The 26,899-nt window shown below is 25.2% G+C and overlaps 1 protein-coding gene across 1 annotated transcript in view; it reads right to left on the bottom strand.

The window, feature by feature from the left end:
- Positions 1-684: 684 nt before the first annotated feature.
- LOC129970820 (nuclear pore membrane glycoprotein 210-like) overlaps positions 685-26,899 on the bottom strand; it is a 42,042-nt gene continuing 15,827 nt past the window's right edge. Inside the window, exons 17-45 of the mRNA XM_056084491.1 lie at positions 26,829-26,888; positions 26,683-26,726; positions 25,351-25,424; positions 24,984-25,074; positions 22,260-22,452; positions 21,425-21,528; positions 21,196-21,300; positions 19,577-19,678; positions 18,620-18,748; positions 16,169-16,296; positions 15,528-15,672; positions 15,359-15,421; positions 15,077-15,253; positions 13,495-13,575; positions 11,576-11,707; positions 10,971-11,120; positions 10,775-10,866; positions 10,466-10,652; positions 8,698-8,870; positions 8,185-8,269; positions 7,968-8,100; positions 7,664-7,797; positions 6,446-6,584; positions 5,763-5,912; positions 5,406-5,653; positions 4,116-4,332; positions 3,132-3,245; positions 2,913-3,017; positions 685-2,227 (exon numbers count right to left, since the gene is read on the bottom strand). Of these exons, the coding sequence (XP_055940466.1) occupies positions 2,073-2,227; positions 2,913-3,017; positions 3,132-3,245; positions 4,116-4,332; positions 5,406-5,653; positions 5,763-5,912; positions 6,446-6,584; positions 7,664-7,797; positions 7,968-8,100; positions 8,185-8,269; positions 8,698-8,870; positions 10,466-10,652; positions 10,775-10,866; positions 10,971-11,120; positions 11,576-11,707; positions 13,495-13,575; positions 15,077-15,253; positions 15,359-15,421; positions 15,528-15,672; positions 16,169-16,296; positions 18,620-18,748; positions 19,577-19,678; positions 21,196-21,300; positions 21,425-21,528; positions 22,260-22,452; positions 24,984-25,074; positions 25,351-25,424; positions 26,683-26,726; positions 26,829-26,888 (3,710 nt within the window). The 3' untranslated portion in view covers positions 685-2,072. The remainder of the gene's footprint in view (positions 2,228-2,912; positions 3,018-3,131; positions 3,246-4,115; positions 4,333-5,405; positions 5,654-5,762; positions 5,913-6,445; positions 6,585-7,663; positions 7,798-7,967; positions 8,101-8,184; positions 8,270-8,697; positions 8,871-10,465; positions 10,653-10,774; positions 10,867-10,970; positions 11,121-11,575; positions 11,708-13,494; positions 13,576-15,076; positions 15,254-15,358; positions 15,422-15,527; positions 15,673-16,168; positions 16,297-18,619; positions 18,749-19,576; positions 19,679-21,195; positions 21,301-21,424; positions 21,529-22,259; positions 22,453-24,983; positions 25,075-25,350; positions 25,425-26,682; positions 26,727-26,828; positions 26,889-26,899) is intronic.

Here is a 26,899-nt window from a genome sequence, read left to right as displayed (position 1 = left end):
TAAGATTAGATACTGCGGATTTCCATTAATTCCATTTACACACTATCTTTTCATTCGTGGACATTTCAACAAATGTTTATTTTGAAGAGTGTAGATTTATATCAGTGACGTATTGAAAATAAGACTAAATTTCTCCTGAAATAAAACACTGATTTAGTTTATCGCATGCTTATTCAAAAACTGATAGAATGGAGAAGTTTTTGGTAAATTTAATGAATGGTAATTAAAATGGTTATTTGCTTTAGAAGTATTCAATTCTTTGATGATAATTCGTTTCTATATTTCCCGAAGGTGTTAGTGCTTGTAGCTTGGATTTAAATCCAAACATCCAGATGAAAATGATGCCATCTTAGAGGAATTTTCCAGCTATTTCTAAATATGTGCTTATTTTACATGCAGAACAGTAAGACATTTTTTAAATTAGAATGTCTCCCGATTTCCAGTATAATCTCTTTATCTGCCATAACTTGCAAATGGTAATGGACAGATAGAATGCCATAGTGCCTTGTTATCCATATTTATTCTTTTATCACTTTGAACAGTTGGTAAATTATGTCAAACTCACTCTCTCTCTATATATATCTTATAGAAAATGCAAATAAATAAACACATTGAAACTTACAAAAATTTATTATGAATTTCTATTTATCAAAAATTGTATTTACAATTCTTCAATAACACGATTACAATAATATGAAAATGCTGTAAACATTTTAAAAAAGAATGAAAAGTTTATGAAAACGGCAGTGTAACCAACACACCTGAATTTCAGAAATTTGAATACTTAAAAACTTGAAACCAGGGTAAATGTAAATTAATATCAATCAAATAGAACATACTTTCTTTTGTTACATAAAAGACTTTAATTGAAGAAGTATTAAGCTATTTTTGTATTAAATGCATTTCAGCAACTAACTGCCCAACTGAAAAATCGCCAAAGATGGCATATTAATCTGTTGACCTATTTGCCAGTGATAGGTAACTTTTTTCAACTTAAAGTTTGCCAATGGCATGCAGTTAAACCGAAGAACTACTACTATGGCTGCAAAAACAATACCAAAATAGTTTAGAACAAGTAAAATCAAAACAGTTGAACAAGGTAGACATATTTCTTAAAAAATTTTAAGATGAGGGAACATATTGATTAAATAACAAAAGAATTGGACAATTAAAAAAAACCCACTGATTTCATGTATATTTCTATTGAACTTTTTTGAAAATTCCATTATTTTGTATTTTTAATACAAAATAAAATTTAAAATGAACATACACCTACCCATGCAGAAGTTAAAACAAAAGCCTGACTTATTAAGCTGAATTTTAATATAAATAAATCCTTTCAGATAATATTAAAAAAGGTATAAAAACTTAGAACGGCAGCACACAGTAAAATCCTAATGTTACAATTTTGTATTGTACTGGCCCAAGCAAATAAATTGAAGCTAAACAAAACAGAAAATGGCTAAGAAATTATGACCAGTATATGGTTATAATTATAACATAAAATACCACTATTATGCCAGAAAAATATACCAGTATTATGGACAAATAAAAATCAAAATGACACAGAAAGAAAAAAAAGAAAGAACTGAACTGACAAAAATGAACACATTTTATTTTACAAAAATACGAACTAAAGGACCAATGAAATTTATCTGTGGGACTAACCGCATTTTACTCTGCATTTAATTTAATGAAACAAAACATGACTAAAAGAATATATTTACAAATTCTTAACTAAATAACAATGATCCTTGGCTTGTATTCTCTTATGTAATTTTTTAATGATTTATGATTGAATATTCTGTTATTGACAATCATATGACACATTTATTTATCACAGAAAGAACACTAACCCCCATTCACACACATTGCATTTAAACTGTTTTTCAATGGTTGTATGCACAATGATGAATAAAAACTCACTGGCTAGTATCAGATTTCACAAAAAATGTACCATACTGTATTGTATGCAAAAAAAATAAGATGAATGAATTGATAAAATAAAGCAAGTATTTCAAGAGTACATTTGCTATCAGTCTTGAAATATGAATTATAAATACAACTTATTTTCACCTAAATATATTATCGGCACGTCTGCGTTGAAGTGACTTAGGTGATGTTTCTAAATGGCAAAGTCTCATTGGTTGAGAAAGGTTTTCAAATTCTGAAAACTCCGATGGAGAATAACTTCGTCTGAATGGACTTGATGTAAATGGCCTATGACCTGAAAATGCAAAATATCCCTTTAACATATTAAGAACAGCAACAATGAAGATTATTCAAAAATTAAGATAAATTATATTTTCTATATCAAGAATAAAATACCGAATACTATTTCCACAATGCAATAATTAGAAATTATCAAATAATGAAATGTATACAAATAATTTTAGAACATTTCAAATAATAATATAATATTTAAAAAAAATTACATTTTGAACTCAGTCAAACATAATGAATATGAGATATTTGTTTTTCAACCTCCAAATGCAGTACCCAACAGTTCCTTGTAATTTAAGTGGAAAGTGTATACAGTTCAGATCTGACATTAAGTGACTTTCACTTTTTGTGAAAGCCAGTAGAGAAAACTTTCTGCACCAGCAAAAAACTTCTAAAATGCCACAAAGACCACTCCCAAAATGTTGGCCCTAATTTTCTACAAAGAAAACACAGAAGAAAATGCCCACAGATATATCAAATGACTTAATCTTCATGGTGATAATGTCAAACTTATATTTAATATTAAAAGGAATGAAATAACTGACAGACTTCATTTCACATATATTATTCGTACTTGTTTCTTTATTTCATATCCCAGCAGAAGTTTACAAAATTCTCTGATGTATGAGGAAAAACTAAATTTCATAGTAAAAAAATCAGTCAAAAACTTTTTTAAAAACTATATTTACCTGGTGAAAAACTTTGAGAGCCATTGCTGCTAGCTGTGGAACTATTTAAAAAGACTGGTTGAGAAGTTACCATTCCTCTTCTAGCAGATGTTATCCACCGAATAACTACAATATTATCAAAAAAAGAGGGGGAAAAAAAAAGTTGGAAGATTTTTTTAAAAAAGCAGATTACAAACCAACTGAGAATAAACTAAAATTGGGAATTTAAACAATACTTACAGTAAAACACAATAATAATGCATAACAGTGCTGCAGCAACTTTCATCATCAAATACAAATCATAATAAATTTCTGATGCAGGAGGTGGTAGTGGAAGAGGTTGACAAAATGCACCTGATGGGAGGAGGGAGAGAAAGAAAAAAAAAATTCAGAATCAGAATTGCTTGAACAAAGATGAAATAAAAAATTTATTCTCAACCAATAATCCAATAATTCTTCCATAGTAAATTGGGTAATAATAATAACTTTAAGTGTCATAGATTAATTTTTAAGCTTGATTATATTCTTTCTTAATAAAAAATATAAAAAAGCAAAACGCCAAAAAAAGTAATATCAAAATAATTTGGCAGTCTGCAAAGAAATCAGACGAATTTATGAAGAAATAAAACTTTTTAATAATAAGAAAAATCTGAATAATTTTAATTAGTCTCTGTATTTTAATGAAACACATTTAAAATTAAAAAGGATCTAATTTAATAATATATCAACAAAATAATAAAACCTTTTTCACTAACTAAAAAGGCATTTAAAATCCTCATTAAAATAAAATAGTTACTAAGAATATTTAATCAAAATATTACCTATTAATATATTTCACAAGATTTAATAAAGGACCTTATTAAATCTTATGAAATACATTTATAGGTAATATTTTATGATTCAATAAAAAATAAATTAATTTAAATAAAATCAAAACCCTCTCCTTTCTTCTTTCTCACACACTTTAAGCTTAAAAGTAGAATTCAAACACAGACAGTAATTTTAACGTTAAAATATCTGAAAAACGATTATTTTTTACGAAACTATTTGATCATGAATTCAACTGAAAGAAAGTACATTAATTTTGACTATAAAACAGAAAAAAAAAAAAAACTTTTCTTATATTTTGCAAGCTGTTTAAAATCTGCTTTATAATGATTTATTTTATATATTTAAAATTTAGAAATCTTTAAAAAAATATAAATTGCAGATAAATAAACTTACTTCCATCAAGAGACACATCCAACCTTTTTACTTTTACAGGTATCTTTACTTGTTGCTTGGTAATAGGACAGCTGATTTCAATATAAAGTGGTGACAAATCACCTTTCAATAAGTAGTTGACATCATGCAATTCAACTGGGAAAGTAACTGATGCTGGAAAAACAGGATGCAGGGCAGGAGATTTCACTCTTAAAACTGTTGAATCACTTGGGACAACCTGTAAAAAATATTAAAAATGCAATTTTTATTTAAAAAAAAAAAACTGTACAAATATAGAAAGAGAATCAGGTCAGAGGCATAAAGCTATAGACATGAATCACTTCAAATATAATGAATGTATTTGTACATTTTTGGTTTTCAGAATGATTTATATTTGATAAAATTTTGAATCACAAGATTCACTTTTTTCTCAATTATATTTGGTGATCATCTTGAAGAGGAAATTAAAGCTTGAACCTAGGAGTTCTCACACCATGAAACCCAAATACTATAGACAGATTGCAATGGTGATATAAGTGTAATTGACTAATTAGAGAGTGAAAATGGTAAATTAAAAAAAAAAAAAAAAAAAATCTTAGCAATGAGCCATGACAAAAACCAATTAGTAAAACCATTTAGGAGCTATTTTTAGCCCAAAATGAACATAATTTTGAAATTCCACCAGCATTTCATTTAAGTCAGATAAATTCTTTAAAAAAATGATACTAGGCAATTATAGTAGGATTCAAAATAAATTTAATACATCATTTTTTAAAACAAATTATCACTTAAAGTTTAGAAGTTTTATGCAAAAAGAATAAATAATGTATATCAAATGTGTGATTGGGTACACATATATCAATTTAAACTGCTAAACCATCCAATTTCAAATTAATTGATAATTCTTTTTCCCAGTACCCTTACATAGAACAGATGATATAGTAAATCAATCAAAATAAAGGATAAAAACAAGATAAAAACATATTCTAACAATAAAAGAGACGTTTTTGGTATTAACATTCTAATCATTGTTACAGATACAATGTTAGTGAATGGAAATATTTTTAAATAAAGTCTACAGCTCCTTTATAAAAACATACTATCTAAACTCAAACAAATTGTCATTTGAGTTTTAGTTTGACTTAAATGACAATTTGTTTGAGTTTAGCCTACTATCAATTTAATGCTACTTTAACTTTATATCATTTTAAGTTTACCGTATGAATATAATTTGAGCAGACATTGATAAAGCTAAAAAAAAAAAAAAAAGTACAAAATTTCTGAAATAAAATATTTAATGCTAAAACTTACCAAAAGACATCTCTGAACAGCAGGTGTTGCTGATATAATTATATGATTAGTATTTTGTATGTCAGACAACACTAATTCATCTTGTTGCACATGGAATGCTGGCAAAAAGGACAACAACAGTTGTTGAGAAAGTGATGCTGTCTGCCCAGTAGATAGCAAATGAACAGTTAGTGATAACTGTCCTTCTAATGTACTGGCTTCACTAATTGGAATTTTCCCAACAGGCTCAATGCCACAATAGTACATTCCTAAAAAGAAGTATATAATTGTAGATATGAATATAACAAAAATGTTCATAAATAATTTCACAAAACTTAGTAACTTCAATAAGTAATTTAGATAAATAATTAAACATACCTTTTTCAATATCAAAACCACTGGAGGAATAGAAAAGATCATTTGCACTTATATCTGCAGAAGAACTGAGAAAATTCAACTCGCAGGAAAAAGGTGATGGAACCAAAGGCAATGGCATTGAATTTTCAGTCGCATGAGAACAATTTTTACCTGAAAAGCATTTCATAGTTTTATTAAATAGAAAGAATCCGATTAATTTCATGCAAAAATTTAACTACATAAAATTGTATTAATAAAAAGCACTGGAATATCAATACAAAAAATTGCAGATACAATAAAATAAAGTCTTAAAAGTAGCAGTGTCCGAAATTTTTTATTTTACAAAAAATGTTTAAAATGTTATTTTTAAAAGTAATTTTGTCTGTGCATTTTTTTTTCAGAAGCATATAAATTAAACTGCATAAAATTACTCAAACTTAAAAATATACTACATTTACGTTAAAAGTTTACAAAAAAATCATAAATGGCAACAATCAGAGATTAAAAATAAAATTCATAATTATTTTTTTTCTGCAAATATGAATTTTAATAGAAAAAATCTTAATGAAGAAAGAAATAATAATAAAATAAAAACACTTAAGATAATCAAAAACTGAAGAATAAATCGAAGACAAGTTTTTTCGAAAAAAGAAAACAAAACAACATTGTTATTGGTATTATATTAATGAAATATTTTTATTTACCTATAATGTTGTTCATTTTATGAGTCTCATTACTTTGCACTACCAGATATATTTTGTATGGCTTTGTTCTTGGTAAGTTGCTAATTTGATTCACATTTCCGGGTTCAATAGATATGTAAACTGCATCTTTTATAGTTACCTGTAAAAAATAAAATTATGCACATATTATAAATAAACATAAAAAAGACTCTATTTGCCCATCTAGATAACTGAGGTCATACATAATTGTCCTAGGATACTATCTTATCTGATAATTGTTTATTTTTTTTAGCACATCACTTAAAAAAAATATCCTTAATAAATACATACAAAAATCATATGCCGCTTATATAAAAATACTTAAGGTGCTTAAAAAAAGGACTTCTGACCTATTACTGATCAAAAAATAAACCTGCTTTTTAAATTTAAAAAATAGAATACAACCAATGAGTTCAAACTTTTGATTACTATAATATGAGACAGACACCATTTAATCTTCTAAAACACTTCTTAGCAAAAAGTACTTTTTTTTAGAGTTATGCCCCGGCCTCTAAATAAATAAATAAAATTTAGGGGGTGGGGTATTATTTAGAATTTAATCACTTGTGCAGAAAATGAACAAAATGTGGTATAAAAATTTTTTTATTCAGAGTTAAAATTAGGATAAATAATATTATATATATAAATTTTTTAGCATTTCATAAAATATTTTTTTTGTACATGAATATTTTAGAAGAACAATATTCTTTGCTTGCCAATTAAGAAATTCCATGCTGAATACGAAAATTCAATTCAGTTCCATCATTAATTATTTAGTCATCAAACTACTGACAAACAATTATAAAATAAATGCAACAAAATATTAAGAAAATCATAAGCAATGCTTTAGCTCATACATAACATTTTAGAATCACATAGAATAAATATTAAGAGAGAAAAATTTAATACGGCATTTCAAATAACTAGTAACTATACATTAAAAAGAAGAATTTTTTCATTTTGATTAATTTCTATTTTTTGACAACCACATGAACTTTAATTATGTAATCGCATGAAATCAAATTTATTTAACAAATAAACTAAATAAATTATTAAAATATTAAAGTAGCATATCATGATAGAGAAGATACAAATGAACAAAATTTTAGATCTTGTGTACATAAGGAAATAGAATCAATTACATAATTTCATCTTGCAAACCACAAAGCATGATAAAAAAAAAAAGTATATAAAAATTACTTGTGTAGATGTACTGAATCCATTTAGTAAAGAATAGATGACTTTTGCTTGGCCAGGGTTTAAAGCTACAGCTCCACCAGACACTGGATGAATAGCTAATACACCCTTAGAACTTGACCAAGTTCCACTATGTCCTATTAAAATAAAAATGAATTAAGATATCAAAATTTAACATAAATAATCCAGAATAATGCAAAATATATCAATTTTGGAATAAATTGTATTTTTATTAAATATTTTAATGCTGTTTAATAACATCGACATTAAATGTATTTGTCTACTTCTAATAATGTATATAATATACCTTCCTGAGTAACTAAAGGACTTCCAAAGCAAATCACATCACCAACAGTAAGTTCAATATCAGCAGGATCAATAGCTGTACCAGTGACTATTTGAATATAATCAGGAGGAATAGAGGAATCAACATCCCATACCTTAAAAAATACCAATTAGTTCCACAAAATCATCAATAATCAAACAAAATTCACAGAATATCAGAATGGTATATTTTCTTTTACCTTCAAAACTGTAAAACCAGGTTTCACAACTTGCACACTCAAAGTATTGTTCAATGAAGTGAAAGAAACTCGAGCAGAATTTGGCCTATAAAATTAACAAAATTTGATTGGATGTATATTATAATGCATATACCAATAAGAAAGAATTAAAACAAAACAAAAAATTTAAAAATAATGGTAAAATGCAAGTCTCACAGATAAAAATTACAATAATAATAACTATGTAATTTCATTAGAATGAAAATGAAGATAAATTATCCAATTCCAAATTAGAATTTAACAATTTAAAATAATGCTTGCAGAAAAATTTCATTTTTAATGTAGCAGTCTTAAGAAAGAAAATAACTTAAAAAAAATATTACATATAGCTGAAAACCAAGAGAAACTAGAAACAAAGAATAAAACAATTTAAAAAAATCATTGTACATGGTAAAAAGCAGTGAATTAACAAAAAGAATAAGATATTTTAACATTTAACTAAAGTATTTTTCATGTTGAAATAAACTATCTAACCTGCTTGCACGATACTGAATCTGTGATCGGACAGCATCAAATACTTGACCAATATTATTATGATAAGTTACAATGAATGGAACAGTAAAACCAACTGGCAGAACAGTCAAAGGCCAGTCACGAGTCATTATTTTTCCAAATGGCTTCAACATCAAATATGCTGTTTCTTCAACCTGTTTGAAATAGTGGATTTAAAAAAAAATCATATAGGTAAAATTCAGAAAATAAAAATACCTATACTATTCTCAGAAATAATGTTAATTTTAGCACCATTTCTCAGAAAATTACTATATAAAAGATGAATTAAGAGTTGCTCAATTATTATTCTGAAAGAATACTTTGTCTCTATACCAATGCTCTATTATGCAAACAAGAATATAGATTTCTTCTAAAACAGAATGATAGATTTCATAATGCAAATATAGAGAAAGGGTGAAAAAAACCCATCACAAAACAATTTTTCTTTTAATGCGCACAAATTTCTTGTCTTATTCTTATATAAAAATATTGGCTTACTTTGAAATATGTATGTGCACAATTTTAACCTCAAACTTAAAAAAAAAAAAAAAAAAAAAAAAATCATTGCTTAAAATGTAGTAAGCTTTTATCAATTTATTTAATATTGTATCAAAAGCCTAATAAATAAAGAAAAAAGTACAAGATTTATTTGTACAAGAGCTAGAATACATTAGAGAAAATAATTATTCAATCAGGCAACATCCATTCTACAAGAATTATTTTTTTAATTATTTTAAAAATGCTATTTCATTGTTAATTTTTTAAGTAATAGTATGAGGAAACTAATCCTATTTTGCTAAAATAATTAAGAAAAATAGTAAGTTGTTCGTATAATTTTCAGAGTTCAGTATTCTTAGGATTATTGTAGAAGTGAAATTATATATGGTATGTAAATATTGCAATTATATAGTCATCATACTTTGTCAAAGGAAAAAAAAAAAAAAAAAAAGTGCATGCTACTCATTTAAAAATTAAATAAAATCAATCATGCAACAAACTCAAGTGCTTTATTCAAATAAAAGAAGACTAAATAATATTTACTAAACAGTAGACAAATAATACAGATTACAATACAAATAATATTTACTAAATAGTAAAATGAAACAAATTAACATGTTTGTTTAACTCATTATTTAAAATGGCAGGACAGCAGAATCTTCATTTAAAAAGTAGGATTTTGGATAAAATCAAACAATACTAGGATATACAGGAATTTGCAAAAATTCTGAACACAGCTGGCACACTTTGAAGATGGATCTTCAATTCTCAGCAACAGATCAGACTGAGTATTAAGAATATTTTAAACAAATAAAAATGCAGAAGGCAATTTAAGACAGAAATGAAAACAGAGCGAGTTTTTAATGAAACTTAATAACAGTAGCAATTTTTTTATAGCCTATCTTCTCCCTATTAACTTTTACTTCATTGTCTTTATATCTACAATATCTTATAAAAATCTCTGAATTTAGATAATCCTTGAAAAAAAAAATAGGGCCTATGTGTTAAAATTATATCCTGATTTATTCAAATGTCACATATATTATATATATATAGTATAAATGTTAAATATTTGTATTTAAATCTATTTTTGTCTTCTATGTTTGGACATTTTATTTAATTTTAACAATCAAATCCATAATATAGATATTTCTAGGATAAAGTAATGGCAACTATCAAAAATTTGAGAATAAATGCATAGATTCCACAACATGACATATTACTCAAATTCATGGTTAAACACGATACTTACTTTCACTATCACAGATAAATCTTGAACAACTCCAAATTCTTCGACAGCAGTAACTTGCAGGATGGCTGAACCAAGTTTGGAGGTGGCAATAAGAGTACTACTTTCATCAATGTTTACAGCAGGCACTTGGTTAATCTTATTAACACTAGATGGCAAAATTTTGTATGTAACTTTAGCAACTCCAGCCCTAATTAAAAAAAAGAGTAGAATATGAATGGCCTTTTGTATTTGCTTTGAAAATACATAAACTACATCAAAGCTCCTTTGCTTAAGAATCTGATACATATATAATTCTTATTATAAGCATACCTATTGTTTTTTAATTTCAGTTGTGAATTAGGCGACATAATTATCATTCCATCTTCGACTTCAGGATTTGTTAATCTAAGCCGTTTAAATACCTATAGCAAGAATAAAATCAATTTAAATATAAAGAATGTATTCATTAGTGAATTTTTTACAACTATGAAAAATAAGAGACAGACCAGAAAAAATATATCCATACCTGAATCTGAATTTCAGCAGATAGCACTTGAGGTATACCTAAAAATGAGTAAGAAGGAAGAGTGACATCCAAATGAACAGTTGCAAGACCATCTTGAAGAGCTCTCAAAATAACTCTGAAATTATTTTCAGAGGATTCTTGTAAACCAACCTATTCATAAAATAAATAGCAATAAATAAGCAAATAGAACCCAACTCTCAATGAAATATAATCATTCAAAACATTTTTTTTATTAATAAAAAGTCAAAGAAAAGAATATATATTTTTTTAAAGTTAGCAGCAATTTAGTGATTTCATGAATATTCATTCAAGTAAATTTATTTATATGAATATATTTTTTAAGAAAACAAATTTAAGATAATTGAAAAAAAAATTAATTTCAGATAATCTTTATGCGAGTTATGTATCAATATTACTGTATATTTCTTTAAAATAAACTATTGTAAATAAATGCAGGTAAAAAGAAAAATTACAATAATTACAGCTTTAAGATGCTTATTTTACTATATAACAGCAATAGTTTTTATTGGTTTAGCAGCTCCCCCCTTCCACCACCAAAAGAATCATTACCATAGTTACAAAAATGTATGAAAAAAAATACTCACAGAAGAATACAAGTTGTTTAAAGAAACTACTTTATCATTGCTGATGGACCATTTAAATTTCGCAGAAGGGAAAGCAGTTCCAAATGCAAAGGGACTTTCCAACTCAGAATGACCCATAACATAAAGAGGCATCTATTAAAATATATGGGGAAGAAAAAGGTGCTACCATCAATAGAAATAGGAAAAACAATGTATTATATAGTGAACTAATTTTAACAAAAAAAGATAAATTAAAAAAATTGTATTGAATAAAAAAGATAAATTAAAAAAAATTGTATTGAATGAATGTTTTTTTTTTTTTTGTAAAAATAATTGAAGTATAAAACACATGAGTTAGAATTAAATTAAAAATTATGGAACTAATTTCCTTAAAAATATAAAGAAAGCTTCTAAAAATAAAAAGATAATTTCAATTGTTTTTTTAAAATTTCATATCATTTAAGTAATGTTCTTTAAGCTAACAGAATCATCTAAATTCTGTAATGTAGCATCTAGCCAATTTCTTTTTTGGCTTCTTTCTTTTTAAGATTACAAAAAATAAATGAGAGTATAAATAATAAATAATTAAAAGAGCATAAAGTTCATTTTTATTTACTCTTTTTTTAATGCTGGATTGAAAAGATGGTTGAAGAACTCCCCAGTTGGTAAGAGTGTTATTAGATTGCAGTTAAAAGTTGCAATTAACAATAATCTTATTTATATTTATTTAGGTTGGACTGCAGCAATGCTTAACAACCTCAGTTCTACTGATTTATAATAATTTCATTACAGTTATAAGTTATGGTAACTATTTTCTTCCATCACTATTTTTATTACTTATTTGGCATTTCATGTAAATGTGGTTTTCTGCATTTTCGAAATAAAATTTCATCAATCTTGTGACCAATTTTTCTTATAAGTAATAATTCTACAATATTTTTAATATAAATTTTTTCAATTTATTGACCAAACATTTTACTTATCAGTGTATATGTTTGAAAAAATTCATTATTTTATGAAATTTAGCTTTTTATATCCCAAGCCAGCGTCATGATCGCTATTTGTCTTAAAACAATTTTAGCTATTACTTTTGATTTGAGACTTTATATACATTATAAATACAGAATATCCCACTGTAATGGAAAAAAAAACTTTTTATGTTATTATATATTTATATTTAAAATGCACCACAGATATATATATATACATATATATAATTTTTTTAAGCAATTTGCCTACACTTAAGCACTTTTTACTACATATCTGATTAATGAATTCGTGAAAATCATATCTCAGATATTAACAAGATAACTGCTTATCTAGATGGGCTCACTTTCTAATAAATAATAATTACATATAATATGGAAGTTTAATAAATAACATGTCACACATATTTACAAGTTAAACATTCAATACAAGTAAAATATTTCACATTAAGAAGATAATTAATGATCTATATAGTTTATATTTATATGTATTAAAAAATGTATAATCTAACATGTATTATATTATTTATTTTTATATATATTATATAAAAATACTTCTATTAAATTAGAAAATATTCTAGACCAACATCTTGATTTTAGAATAGAATATAGATAATGCACCTTACTTTGATAGACAATGCACCTTAGCAAAAGGTTGATCTTATGTGAGTGCATTATATATATGGTTGATTTTTGTTTTGGAAAAATTTTCAACTAGCAACATTAAATATATATTTATGGCAAATATTTATGTTTATTATTAAATGTCCAAATATTTATTAAAAAGAGTTTAAAAATTGTAGATACATTATATCTTTCAAAGAATTAATTTATTGAGATCACTTTTAAAGCCCTAAATTGAAAACAACTTTTCATGCATTTTGTAGTCTAACAAATCTTTATTTAATTTTGCACAGTCAAAATTTCTTATAAAGAAAAATGAGATTAAAATACCTCTGTTCCAACAACCATTCTAGATAAAGGTGCATGGATTTTGACCTCTTGTAAAGATACACAACTCACAATAGCTCTATCCTGAAAAGATATAAAAGGTTTTAGCACATAATTTTGTCAGAAGGTAAAGCTACGTAGATAAATTATGCAATGCATAAAATTTGTGAAATAGATTCTTCATTATGCAATATAATAGCCAAGATCCAGGTTTATAAATCTTTATTCCATCGTAATAATACTAATTAAGATTTTCTATTCAAGACATAGTCATTAAATTTCATCCCATAGATTTTGAGATATAATCTTTTATTTCAAATATTTTAAGAATTTCATTTATAAAATTCAAATTTGATAAATGAAAATATAGCACAAGGATTATCTTGTTTATAAATTTTTAAAAAACTATACTAAAAATATTTAACTCTTAGCAAAATAATAAACTAAATACACCAAACATCACAATGGTGATAAAAATAAATTTATTTTGATAGAATGAACTTGTTTTTAAATTTATTTCATAAACTAATATTTATAATTAATAAAAATATTCAAATATAATCATATGAGCTATGATTACTAAATAAAAATTAATACATAAAAATAAATAAAGGTTTATTTTTTCAATCATTTAAAATATATATTCAGTTTTTGCATTCTTAATAAACAGTTCAGTCAAAAGCATGTGCTTTTATCATTTTCATGCATCAAACTTGGCACTTTATCAAATTTTAAAGATTTATTTGATCTCCAAAATATTTTTAAATGTTTTAAAATTGCTGCTACTAAATCTGAAATTTCAAATGGGTATATTTTATCACATTTTTAATTTGATTTGATAGAATTTATAAAAATAAATGTCTTCCATTTTTAGATTTCCATGCAGGTATCTAAGTTATCTCACTGTTATAAATCTAAAGTTAATTGAGTTTAAAATAAAAATATTACTCTATATTTTGAAAGAGATTCATAAGGCAGGAGCTAAGCATAATATACAACTAACTAGCAAGATTTTTTTTGTAAATAACCTCTGGTCTTGAAAGAATTTCTAATGCGCTAAAAACTGGCAGGATACCACCCGTCCCTTCTGATTTCATTTATATTCTTTCTCATAAACAAAATTAATTATCACTTTTTTAGACTACACTATATATATAAAACTTTTTTTGTAAAATTTTTTATTTGATATAAAAAATTTTTTATTCAATACACAGAAACTAGTTCCTTATAGAAAATTGGAAATTCCGATTATTGAAATACAGATATTTTTGATATATGGGGCTGAGCCATATTTACTTTCTAAAATTTTAATGATATCTAATCCGAAAATTTTCTCTGTGGTACAAAATGATAAAATCATTTTTTTCCCCTTTTTAAAAAATATATTTTTTATAAATAAAATCAATGGCTGCTGTTGTTACAGTTATATGTATAATTTTTTTCATTGAAAATTTTCATTTCACATATAGAATTATTATTTGGTATAGAGAAACTTATCTTGAAAATTCAAGATCACAGAAAAAGTTTGATATATAAAAATTTTCAATATACTGAAATTCAAAAATTCCATTGTAATCACATTTACCTCTGAAAATACAACAGTGTTTCCTTTCTTATCTAATCCAACAGCTTTTGCTGTCAAAGTAGTTTTTCCAACTTTCTTTGCCTCAACTGTACCACAAGCAGATACTACAGCAACATCTTTATCATCTATAACATATTCAATGTTTGACAAAGGTTGAGGTCCACCAGTGCACAAAACCTACGTTTAGAAGGAAAAAAATAAAATAAATAATAATCAGTTGAGCCTTAATTTTACTTTATTTTAAAAAATAGTTTCATACAATAAATGATAAATAACACTCACTTGGAATGTTGCTCCAGAAGTTAAAACTATGTGGTCAGGATTCAAATCCAAAGGAGGGAAAACCTAGACAAAATGAAACATTTCATTTTAAAATAATTTCTATTTTAATATTGTCAGTAACAGTATTTCATATTAAAATTTGAGTAAATGTATAAGAAAATACACCAACCTGTATAGGTAGAGTGTCACTGGAATACTGTACACCTTTAAATATATCAGCTTTGGTAACTATCTTGAAACTGGTATGCCCAAGTGTAAGACCTTTGATTACATAAGATGCTTGGTATTGATGAGGTTCAGGCTTAGATAGTAAGCTGAAAATAAATAATATAAATAACTCACAATCATTTAAAAGGAAACAATATTTCTCTTCCTCTTTCATGAAATCTTTTCAATTTTTGTTATCTGCTGAATCATTATTATTTCTTAAATCCGATATAAATGATTAATGGTTATATTTACAAAGAAATGTGATTTTTCTTATTGCCTGGGCATTTCCTTGAATGCAAAGTCAAACAATGCATATATAAGTCTGTCCTGTGCTTTTATTTATCAGTTTTGTTAAGAGATTTTATTTATAAAATATTAAGTTTTAAAAAGATTAAAAAAATGTTTTGGAAAAAAAAAAAAAAAAAACACTTTTCTGTTTAAAATAGTCCTTTTTAGGGAATATATTAAAATGAAAACCATTAAACAGAAATCAATAAAAAAATGTTTCAGAATAAGACAAAAAAAAAATAAATTAAGGTAAATTAAAGTTTAGCAATTTTTTTTCAAAAATGAATGACTAAATATATTTAAAAAAATTACTTGATAGATATGATATTTGAAGCAGAAACAGCTTGGAGGTTCATCAGACTGAATGCAGATGCAGGTATTCTTTGCTTATCTTCATTCAAAACTTCAACTGAAGCAATTATTGTTTTACTTAATTCAACCTACAAATATTGGAATATTTTTATTATTAAAAATAATCTATAATTACTTAATAAGATATCTAATACAGTATCACTACAAACATATAAATATGAACAGAATAAATTAGAAAACATTAAAAACTATAATATCTAAATAATGAAAATTTTTTTTCACTACCATTAAACATTATTTATATGAAATTCACTTGGAAATGTTAGAAAATATATTTATATCTGGTCTATATTTGTAAATATATCACATAATAAAAATTAACATTCTTACGGGAAAAAAAAAACAACACTTTAAATTGATTTTCAAAATAGATGAACAATTTGCATTATTTTGGTTTTTATAATTTCTTCACATTTAATAAGTATTACCATTTCTGTATATATTTGGTGATATATAAAAATTAAATAAATATTTTTTTAAAAAATTTCAAATTTGTTACAATTATTTAAATAAGATTTTCATAAAAGTAAAACAATTATAGTTAATATGCCTTTTTTTCTTTTTACAATACAAAGTTTTGAGGCTTCATAACTCAAATTTACTGTAATTTGATTTAGGGAAACTAAATTTATAAATTGCAGATTTACAACGACGAGGCATCCATTAAATTGTTTCTACTCAAGTATTTTCTAATGGTTACATATACACAGAATGAATATCATTTTTTTAAAGCACAAAAAGTTAATATAACTGTTTTGAAAATTAACCAAATGAATAATATGATTTATAGTCCATTGGCATAAACATAATAAATTTATACTGGCAATTTTGATTGCCTCAAAATTTGTTGATAAAACTTGTATCAAATTCTTTGAATAAGCTTTCTCAGAACAACAGGCAGTAGCAAGCCATTAGTGTACATATGAATTTCAATTTTTAACCATAATACTTTTAAGAACATGGATGAAGGGGAAGAGATGGAATAAACTGGCAACTGACAGAATTAAAAGAATAATTTCAAGAATTAGAGGAAAATAATTTCTAAAACTGAAAATTAGTATGAAATTAAGTTCAGTAATTAATTTTGGTCTCGTAATCATTGGCTATAAAAGAATTGTAAAGTCCATTGGAGAAAATTAGTTCAGAAGCAATACAATAGAAATCTTTTACATCTCCTATATTATTAAATACTTTATTTTCTTTTAAATTTTTTTTCATTCTATGCATTACTTTTATTTTATATGTATTAATGAGTGCAAATAAACATCAAGCCTTTTTTTTTTTTAATTTTATCCTATTGTGCATAGTAATTTTTCTCAATGCATTAAGACAAGAATATTATCGGATCTGCAAATAGTACCAATAATAATCATTTAAGTAAGGTAAATCTCTTTTGCTAAATTTTTCCTGAAGCAGTAAGCAATATAGATTAGTCTTCTCATATCCAAGTTTGATTTATATATTTGATGTATATTGTCTTTCTACACCAGGGGTTAAAAACAGCTTTCTTTATGTTTGATACTACAGACTATGACCATTCCAGTCAGCTTACACCATTGCTACCTATTGGTTCCACAGATTCCCAATTTTTGACAACCAACAAGTTGAGGCCTTTATCAATGTTGTCAAGCAACCTAAAGGGTAGTAAACCTCTTTTCCTAAAACCTGTAAATTTGTTAAATGTCAGATTTATTTTTAGGGACTGGAATCTTCTAATCTTTGCAAGTCCCCTGATATAATAAGCTTTAATGATGTTGGGCTCTTTGATTATTATTTTTTTTTTTTTTTGTATAGTTTATGATTGTAAAATATTCACCATGCCCCCCCCCATCTAGAGCACCAAAGATTTTTCACAAAAATTTTCCTTTCAATTAATAGGATTTTATCGTCTGTTGCCTTGTTTGGTATCCAACGCTCACAGCAATACAAAATAAGTGGTTGAATCAAGGTCTTGTATAATTCAGAATTTTTTTCAGCCACGTAAAAACTAAAAACAGTTTTAAAGATGTTAACATTGCTCAATAACCCAACCCACATATTAGCACAGTTTATATATATATTTGAATTTATAATTTTTGTCATTATTATATTTTTAGTTTAAAAATGTCCCAAATGTAAATTACCAGATTCTTCAATCAAGTAAACATGATAAGGTGGATAATTTATCATATAATTATTTTAAAATTATTTATTAAATCTAAAAAATTATAACAAAAATTTCTGTATATATCAATGGAAATAATCTTTTAATAAACTAACATTTTATTGCAATAAGAATAAATGTTATATAAATGCATGAGATAAAAATAGATTTTCGAAAAGGGACTGTAATAAATGCATAAATGCAAGTTAAAAATAAAATTTAAAAAACAAACTTATGTTAAAACTTACTTTATCAACCACATCAACGACTACAGCAGAAATACCATATATTTGAATTTCTGCAACATCCCTATGAATAATTCCAAGACACAAATCATTAATGGTAATTGTTATGGTGCCAGTTTCTAAAGGAGTAACCTAAAATAAATAAACAGAATAAGAAAACATAACTCTGGTTTAAAATTTAACTATATTTCAATAATAAATACAAAATTATAATGAATCATGAATAATGTCATACATATTCCAAATCTTGCAACTTAATCCAGAAAGACAACTTAAAATATTGGATATCAGATTCAAGAAAAATTGGTACAGATCCAATACAGCAGAAACTTGATGGAGATCATATTTCTCACAATACAGTCATTAAAAATAAATCATAAATGTTTCAGATTTTAAAAAATTGATACAAATACAATGTGATAAATGAACATGATAAATATCAAATTTCTCAGCATACAATCGTTAAAAATAAACAATAGTTGCTTTTAAAACAAGAAATATACATACAATGAATTTTATAAATCCCATACATTTCACTGTATGCAACAAATAAATATTTAACAGATGGTTAATATTGTACATTTTGATTACAGATTTGAAAGAAAAAAATTTCAGTTCAATATTGCCCAAATTTACAACCTGCTCTTTTCTAAGATAAATTAAAACATTTGTTGCATGGAAACAAACAAAAAACTTAGTTGGTGTTAAAACTGAAATGAGAAGAAATCTTAACATAATTTTTTAAATCTCAAATATTGTAATCCAACATATATATATATATATTTAAATTCGAATTTGATACTTTCTAGATTCATGTAAAGTTTTAGACCCTTAGGGCAAATTAGATTGCCATGGACAGCAATTAAAAACTACTGCCTTTCATCAAATTATTCAGTTATGTAGTATAAGCACAGAAAATGAAAGAAAAAAATAATACCACAGCAGAAATTAAATATTTACTTCAATCTGGTGTGTTGCACTGTTATACATGACATCAGCTTTGCTAGGATCACTTGCTTCAACTTGAAAATATCCAGAACCTTTCAGAATTTTCATGTACAGCTAAAAAAGCGAAAGAACATATAAAATGCCATATTAACAAGAGAAAATTAAAATAATATAATAATTGGACATATCCCCTACAAATTTCTCTGTCTCTTGCTTAACATGTATTAATTGAAAAAAAAAAGTAGAGGCATATATAAAATTGTATTTCTAATTCTGAGGGCACTACTTAATTCAAAGGTTTGAGCAACTACTAGCATTTGAATGCAGTGCGTCTGTGATTGATAACAAATAATAAGACTAAAAAGAGAAAAAAAAGCATATTTGATATTTTATTTCTAAACCATTTAAATTTTGGAATTTAAAATTTAATTTTTTTAAAATCTGTAAAATTTGTTTATTAATAAAAAAATTAGTCAACAAACATTGCTAAAAAGAAAAGTTTACTATAATATGTTGCCCAACCAATACTATTTTATTTACTAAACAAAGAGAAGTAAAGAATAACATATTATATATATATATATATACACACACACACACATTAAAAATTAAAAGATAATAATAACAGTAAGATATTAATTAACAATACATAAAATTTTGTTTTTGCAGAGCATTTTTAAATAAAAATAAATAATCTGTGCATACCTTATTATTCATTTTTTGCTCCTTCAACCAAATTATAAACATTATAAAAATTTGAAGAAAATAATTATTTGAGTATGTTTTTATTTTGACAGATCAGCAGTTATTATGAAGTTCCATTTTATAAATGTTATGAGGAATTTTTTTTTTATTTGACATTTTCCAACTAATGTAATAATAATAATAATAAAAAGGAACAATAACAGCAGATTTTCAAATGATATAAATTGATGAATTAAAAACTAACATTTAGTAGAAATGCTCAAAAGAGCTATAGAGAAAATATACAAAAGATGATTAAAATCCATGCAATTAAAGCATTCAGCCTGCACTATTTATCAAACAGCAAGCATTCAACATTAAATAAATGTATGTACAACACAAAGGCAAAAAAGAGTACCAAACTTTTCCAATAAAAACCTTTTAACTAGTACATTGCTTAGAGTATCCATTCCACTAAAAAAGAAACATCCTAAAAAAAGCATATTTAGTTGAAACAAAAGAGCAATGAAAGAAAGAGAATTCTCAATTTAGATTTCATCTAATTCAATATGGCAATTTAGCATGTTTTGAAAGTTTCGCAATCAAATAAAGACTATCCCAAATACCTGTAGTTAATTCAGAACAAATTACTACATATTAGAAAATTATGGATATATGTGTGAATGACTAAATAACAAAATGCAATAAGATTAATAAAATTCACAAATTAAATAATAATAAATATAGAATAAAAAGAATAATTTTAATTTCCAAAAACTGACTTCAATAAAAATTTAAAATCTGGAAGTTTAACTTAGTAAGGAAACAACTTATAAAATACAACATATAGAAATTGAGGGGAAAATGATTAAATAATTTCAACATTTTAAATGAGGAATCTAAACCTAATTACATAATTATATTTTTGACAGATAAATTTTACTTACTTTACTGGATGGACTATTGAATATAGATACTCTTTTAAATTCTACCTCAGCTTCTTCAACAAGTACAAAATTCAAGGAACTATTAATAACATTAAACTTTTCATCCTGCAAAAATTGTAAATTATATATAAAACTTAAAAAGTGAAATTGAATAATAATGACCTCTCAATTGATAAAAATTTTTAAAATAAGTACAATGCATAAAAAAAAAGGAATATTCATTACTTACATATATTGATTCATCAATATTATTCAAATTTTGCTTGTAACCTAATATGCTTGCAGTAACTTTTAAAACTCCTTCAGTGCCATTGAGATAAAGTTGCTGAAAATCTGGCAAATATAACAAAACATTAATAAAGTTTTTAAATGCAGTATCTAAGATTCTAGACATTTCTAAAAAGTAAAACAAAAATTACAGAAAGTATATTATAAATATAATACCTCCCCCTCTCTCTCTATATATATAAATATTTGGGGGAAAAAAGTCATTTTATATATATATATATATACTAAAAGTAGACAATATAAAATATAAAAGAGTTTTTCATTGAATTTATTCATTTCATATATCTTGCTTCGTCTTGCATTTACTGAATATAACCAATTTCCGAAACTTTTTCAGTTTCAATTTCTGCAATTATAGGTTTATAGGATCAATAAATTTGAGAATACTTTACCTATCCTCCATTTTTGGAGAAAAATAAAAATATTATTTCCCCTTCCAATAAATACTTATTTCATCATGTCATCATTTCTTTCATAAATATTTCTTACAATTTAAAATGACTTTAAATGATATGTTTTGTTTAGCAGATTGTAATTAATATACTTTGCAATACTATTTATCTAATACTTCTGGTCTTTTTTTCACAATATCACATTTATCAGTTTACTCTTTATTGTAAACACTATAGTATACAGTAACATTGGAGGAATATAATATGCAAGAAAGGATTATAATAACTGTTGAAGGTAGATAATTTTCAAATAAAAAAATATTTAGTTTTTTTTTTTAATTATTTGTAACAATTTTATTGATCAATACAAAATTCATTACTCACATCGAGTCTTCAACTGCCTGTCTTTCAGTCTTGCTGCTTTTGTCCTAACACCTGAATTGCTCGACAAACGACCCAAAGAAGAATCTGACAAGTACCATTTGATATCTAGTGATGATATGTTATGAAATTCTCGACCATAACTATCTTTAACAATGAGTTCTAAATCTAAAAATCCAGCACTGTGAATAGCAATCTGAAAAATAAAAAAATAATTTCTTCAAATAAATTTAAGAAGAAACTGAAAATTTCTCCAAATATTAAGAGGGAGGATCCCTCTTAGCAACAAATTTATCATAAAATATATATTGAAAAAGGAAACTGTTAAGTTGAGAAATTGTGAAAGATGATCTTTTATAACCTTCTAATTTTTATATATTTTATAGTTAATAGAAGTTTTGTAACAAAATATCTTTAAAAGAAGAATAATAATAGTTAAATAAAATTTCAAATATTTATGATAACACTGAACATTTGCCTGATGATATATGTAACAAAAATGCAAAATTTATTTTAATAATATATTTAGTGTGTTCTGAAAGTTAGTTGTAACCAATTTTAGAATCAAAAATCAAAATATGACGTAATTGAAATCACAGCAAGATTTTCTTAATTTAGAATCTCTAATATTCATAAATATAAAATAGTAAGAAAAAATTATTTGGCATTTTAATTAAAACTTGCAAGATTTATTTTTATATTATTTTTTATTTAGCTTATTTTCAAACAATGAAATTTTTTTCTCTATAAAAAAAAGAAAGAAAAACAAATTAAACAACCTTTTCTTAAAGTGCTGCATTTTTTAACTGAAAAAGATGATCCCTCACTCAAATTAAATTATATGGATACATATTTTATTTGCAAATGGGAATAGTACAGAGACTATAAGACAAATAATAACAATAGAGATTAAATTGGAAAATTTAATTCTACTTTTAAAAAAATAAAATGCTTCTTTTTCTTGACAAATTTAAAGTCATTTTTCATAAATTACTACCATTCTAGGTCACACACACACAAAAAAAAATTTAATGACACAGTACCTATATGTTAATCTATATGTGAACATATCTTTAATGATTTGCTTCATTAAAGATATGTTCACATATAGATTAACATTAGTCTAACATTAGATGAAAAAAATCGATTGCATCACTTGCCATGTTGCAATAATATAATATATAAATAACACATCAATCATTATTTCTGTTATGCAGGTTAGTAAATATGTTTACATAATGAATCTAATTTCAGATTAAATTCCAAAATCACATTAAAGTCATCAAAAAATTATTTTACTCACAGAACTAAAACTAAAAACTGCTTTAAAATGCCTTGCTTTTTCTCTATATGCCTTAAGAAAAACAAACTTTTTTTAATTAAATAAAAAAGCAGCATTAAAAAAGATCAAAATAGTTAATTAAATTACATATATATTGAATTCACTAATTACCTATTAACTCATACACAACCATTATATTTGCTATTAAGAAAATTCACAACATTCCATAAACAATCAATGGATCATTGTGGAGTGAAGCAGTCTAACAGGCCTTGATAAAATGAGAATGTGTATTGAACTCGAATGCACAGTCAAGCATACACAAGAACAATATTAACAAAAACAGCAGCACACTAGTAGCTAAATGTTAGAAAATAACTGCAACAGCACAAAGCAGCCAAGTCAAACTCAAGAGTATGCAACTATTCACGTTCCTCCAAACATCTATTATCCACTGTCTCCTCACTTTAGCTGTACTCAACTGCCAATACACTACTATGATTGCTACTCAACACACAGCTTGATACTGCTTCAGTACATAATTCCAAGACTTAGTACATAGCTCAATTCTCACTTCACTAATCGCTTGAGCTCCACTCAGTGCCTGCCTTTTGCTCAACTGAACCAACTCTGACTCATTGCTGACTGGCTCAAACTTGGTCAGCCGGCTTTTCATAGCTTCCAGAGCTGGGTTCAGAAAATTCTTGAAGAATCAACTTAATTCGCTTCCTAATGGTACTATTATCAAAATTCGTGGATATTCCGGAATCTTCCATTTTGTTGCCAAATTCAGAAATCACTGATCAAACATCCAACAGAACTGTTCGAAAAACTGTTTTCTTATGATGGAATTAACTGAGATGGGAAGTTGCATTACAAATTTGTAACATTACATACAAAAAAAAAAAAAAAAAAAATCTAACAATTATATTTTAGCATTTAAGATCCAAATAAAGTAATAAATAATGTCATAAGTAATATATCCCTAATAAACAAAATCTTGATGCCTAATAAAATTAATTTTTTGAGTTGCTATTCATTAATTCCAAAATTATACAGCTAAGAACCTATTTCCCATAATTGTTAAGAAGGAGATATTAAGCTGTGAACAGAAATGTACATGTCTATTTTTATTATATGATTTCACTTATGTGATTTCAATACATAATCACTCAATTATGAAATTATTTCTTAATTATAAAACTAACTGAAGATGAAGCAGTAAGATGCAAATAAAACGTGCTTGCTAAATGTGTGAATTTGAATTTTTTTTAAAAATTTACATGGCATAACTTTTTCTTAAAAAAAATCATATGCCTAAATTTATAAATTGTAACTTTTTTTTCATTATAAGACTAAAGAAATGTACTATAACAGAATGTAGATTAAAAGTGGAAAACAAGAAAATTCTACAATATGATTAGAAATATAAAAATTTAGTATACCTTATTATCTCCAGAAATTGGACATTTTTTTCCTTGAATAGCAGGAAGAATCGGTCTTAAGTTTAAAGTATCAGGAAGAGCACAAATAATTCTAAAAGAAACACATATATTTTATAAATTTAAAAACAAAAAACAAAAAAAAAACATGGTTAATCACTAATTTTCTTAATATACATTTATTTTCCATTTTTATTTGAGAAAATGTAATCATTTTCAAATAGTGTATCAAATAAATGCAATCAATATCAAATAGTCACACAAAGCAATATATATTTAACAAATCAAAAATTCTTATACAGCATATAAATGTTTGAATGAATCTCCAAATTTTATGTTTTTAAATTTATAAAATTGCAATTCAATTTACCTGACTGCCGCTTGATTTACAGCTGGATGTTGATTTGTCTCACATGGTTTGTTTCCAACTTTTAATGAAAATGTCTAAGAGGAAAAAATAAATAAAAACAAAATCCATTCATGAAATGGCATTAAATAATACTAAAATAAATCAAGCAAAAAACCTTTGAAAGGAATAAAAAATACTTTAAAATACGAAAGGTTAAAATTCGTTACTTTTTTAAATACTTTACTGTACCAATTGAGAAATTAAATGACATACATGAATACACTATAACTAAAAATAAATTCTTATTTATATGTACTATATAAATTAAGATGCATGAAGATTTATTAATTTTGTTCTATCTCAACATTAAGGTTAAAATAATTTTAATATTTAATATATACATATTATATTATATAAATTAATTTTAATATAATATTTTACTCAAAAACAATACACAACATACTTCGCAATTAAATAAATTTGTGATGGATGTTCACTCAGCCAAAAATTGAAATATATTTTGTTGTTAAAACATAATTTATATAACACTAGTTACCTTTGGCAAACAGCTGGTTCACAAGAGATATAGATTATATTTAAACAATAATATCCACCATCTCACTAAATTTCCAAACATTATAGCAGTGCTATTTTAATTATCTTACATATGTTCCATTCATTATGCACATGAATGTTTCTAATGGTCCCATGGCATGTGCTATTAAAAACATAAATGTAGGGTTTATTTACCTTTTCAATTTTTTTTACTCCACTTGTAAATTACAGATATTTAACAGAATCCTTCTCTAGCTTAAAATGATATAACCTATTTTTGAAGTAAAGCATACAAATATTGCTAAATTCAGAAATAAATTGCAGTAATAGTAAATTAATATCAGTGAAACGATAATTTTTTATATTTTAAGATGACATTAAGTCATTTTTATGCTGCATAAAAATGATTGCTTTGTAAATTTTAGAGTTAAGAAAAAAAATCAAAATTTCATGCAATTTTTTATTAATTAAAATTATAACAATTTTTTAAAATCATTCAAAGGTACATTTCCACCTTTCAAAGTATGTATGTAACAAATATGGTAGCTCTAGGCCAAATGGTCTGACCTGTAGAATGAACACACATTCAACTTTATTATTTGCAGAGATATACTGGAGGAGAAATAAATAAAAACTAATAATTGAACATGAGAAAATAAAATATTTCAAGAGAAAATACAGTACTTTATTTCATCCAACCAAAGACATCCTTTTGCTTTATAAATAATGTCAAATTTTATTAATACAAATGCATTATCCTAGAGGTAAATTAAATGCAAGAAATATTTAATAACTTACTTCTTCACCATAATGTTTGCAAAAGGCATTCACTTTATGTGTATCTATTTTAAAACAAGAAATAAAAATATTTTTGATAAAGGAATAATTACATAAATTATAAGTCAAACAAAAATAAGCGATTTTAGTGATAATATAGTAAATACCTGATGTATCGGAATCATTTCTCAATACTGAGGCATCAATGGATTCATGTTCAGGAGAAACTAAAAAACAG

The sequence above is a fragment of the Argiope bruennichi genome, chromosome 1 (assembly GCF_947563725.1).
Source record: "Argiope bruennichi chromosome 1, qqArgBrue1.1, whole genome shotgun sequence".
In the NCBI taxonomy this organism is placed as follows: domain Eukaryota; kingdom Metazoa; phylum Arthropoda; class Arachnida; order Araneae; family Araneidae; genus Argiope; species Argiope bruennichi.
The sequence above is the reverse complement of the archived record's forward strand: the minus strand, read 5'-3'. Positions and strand labels throughout refer to the sequence as shown.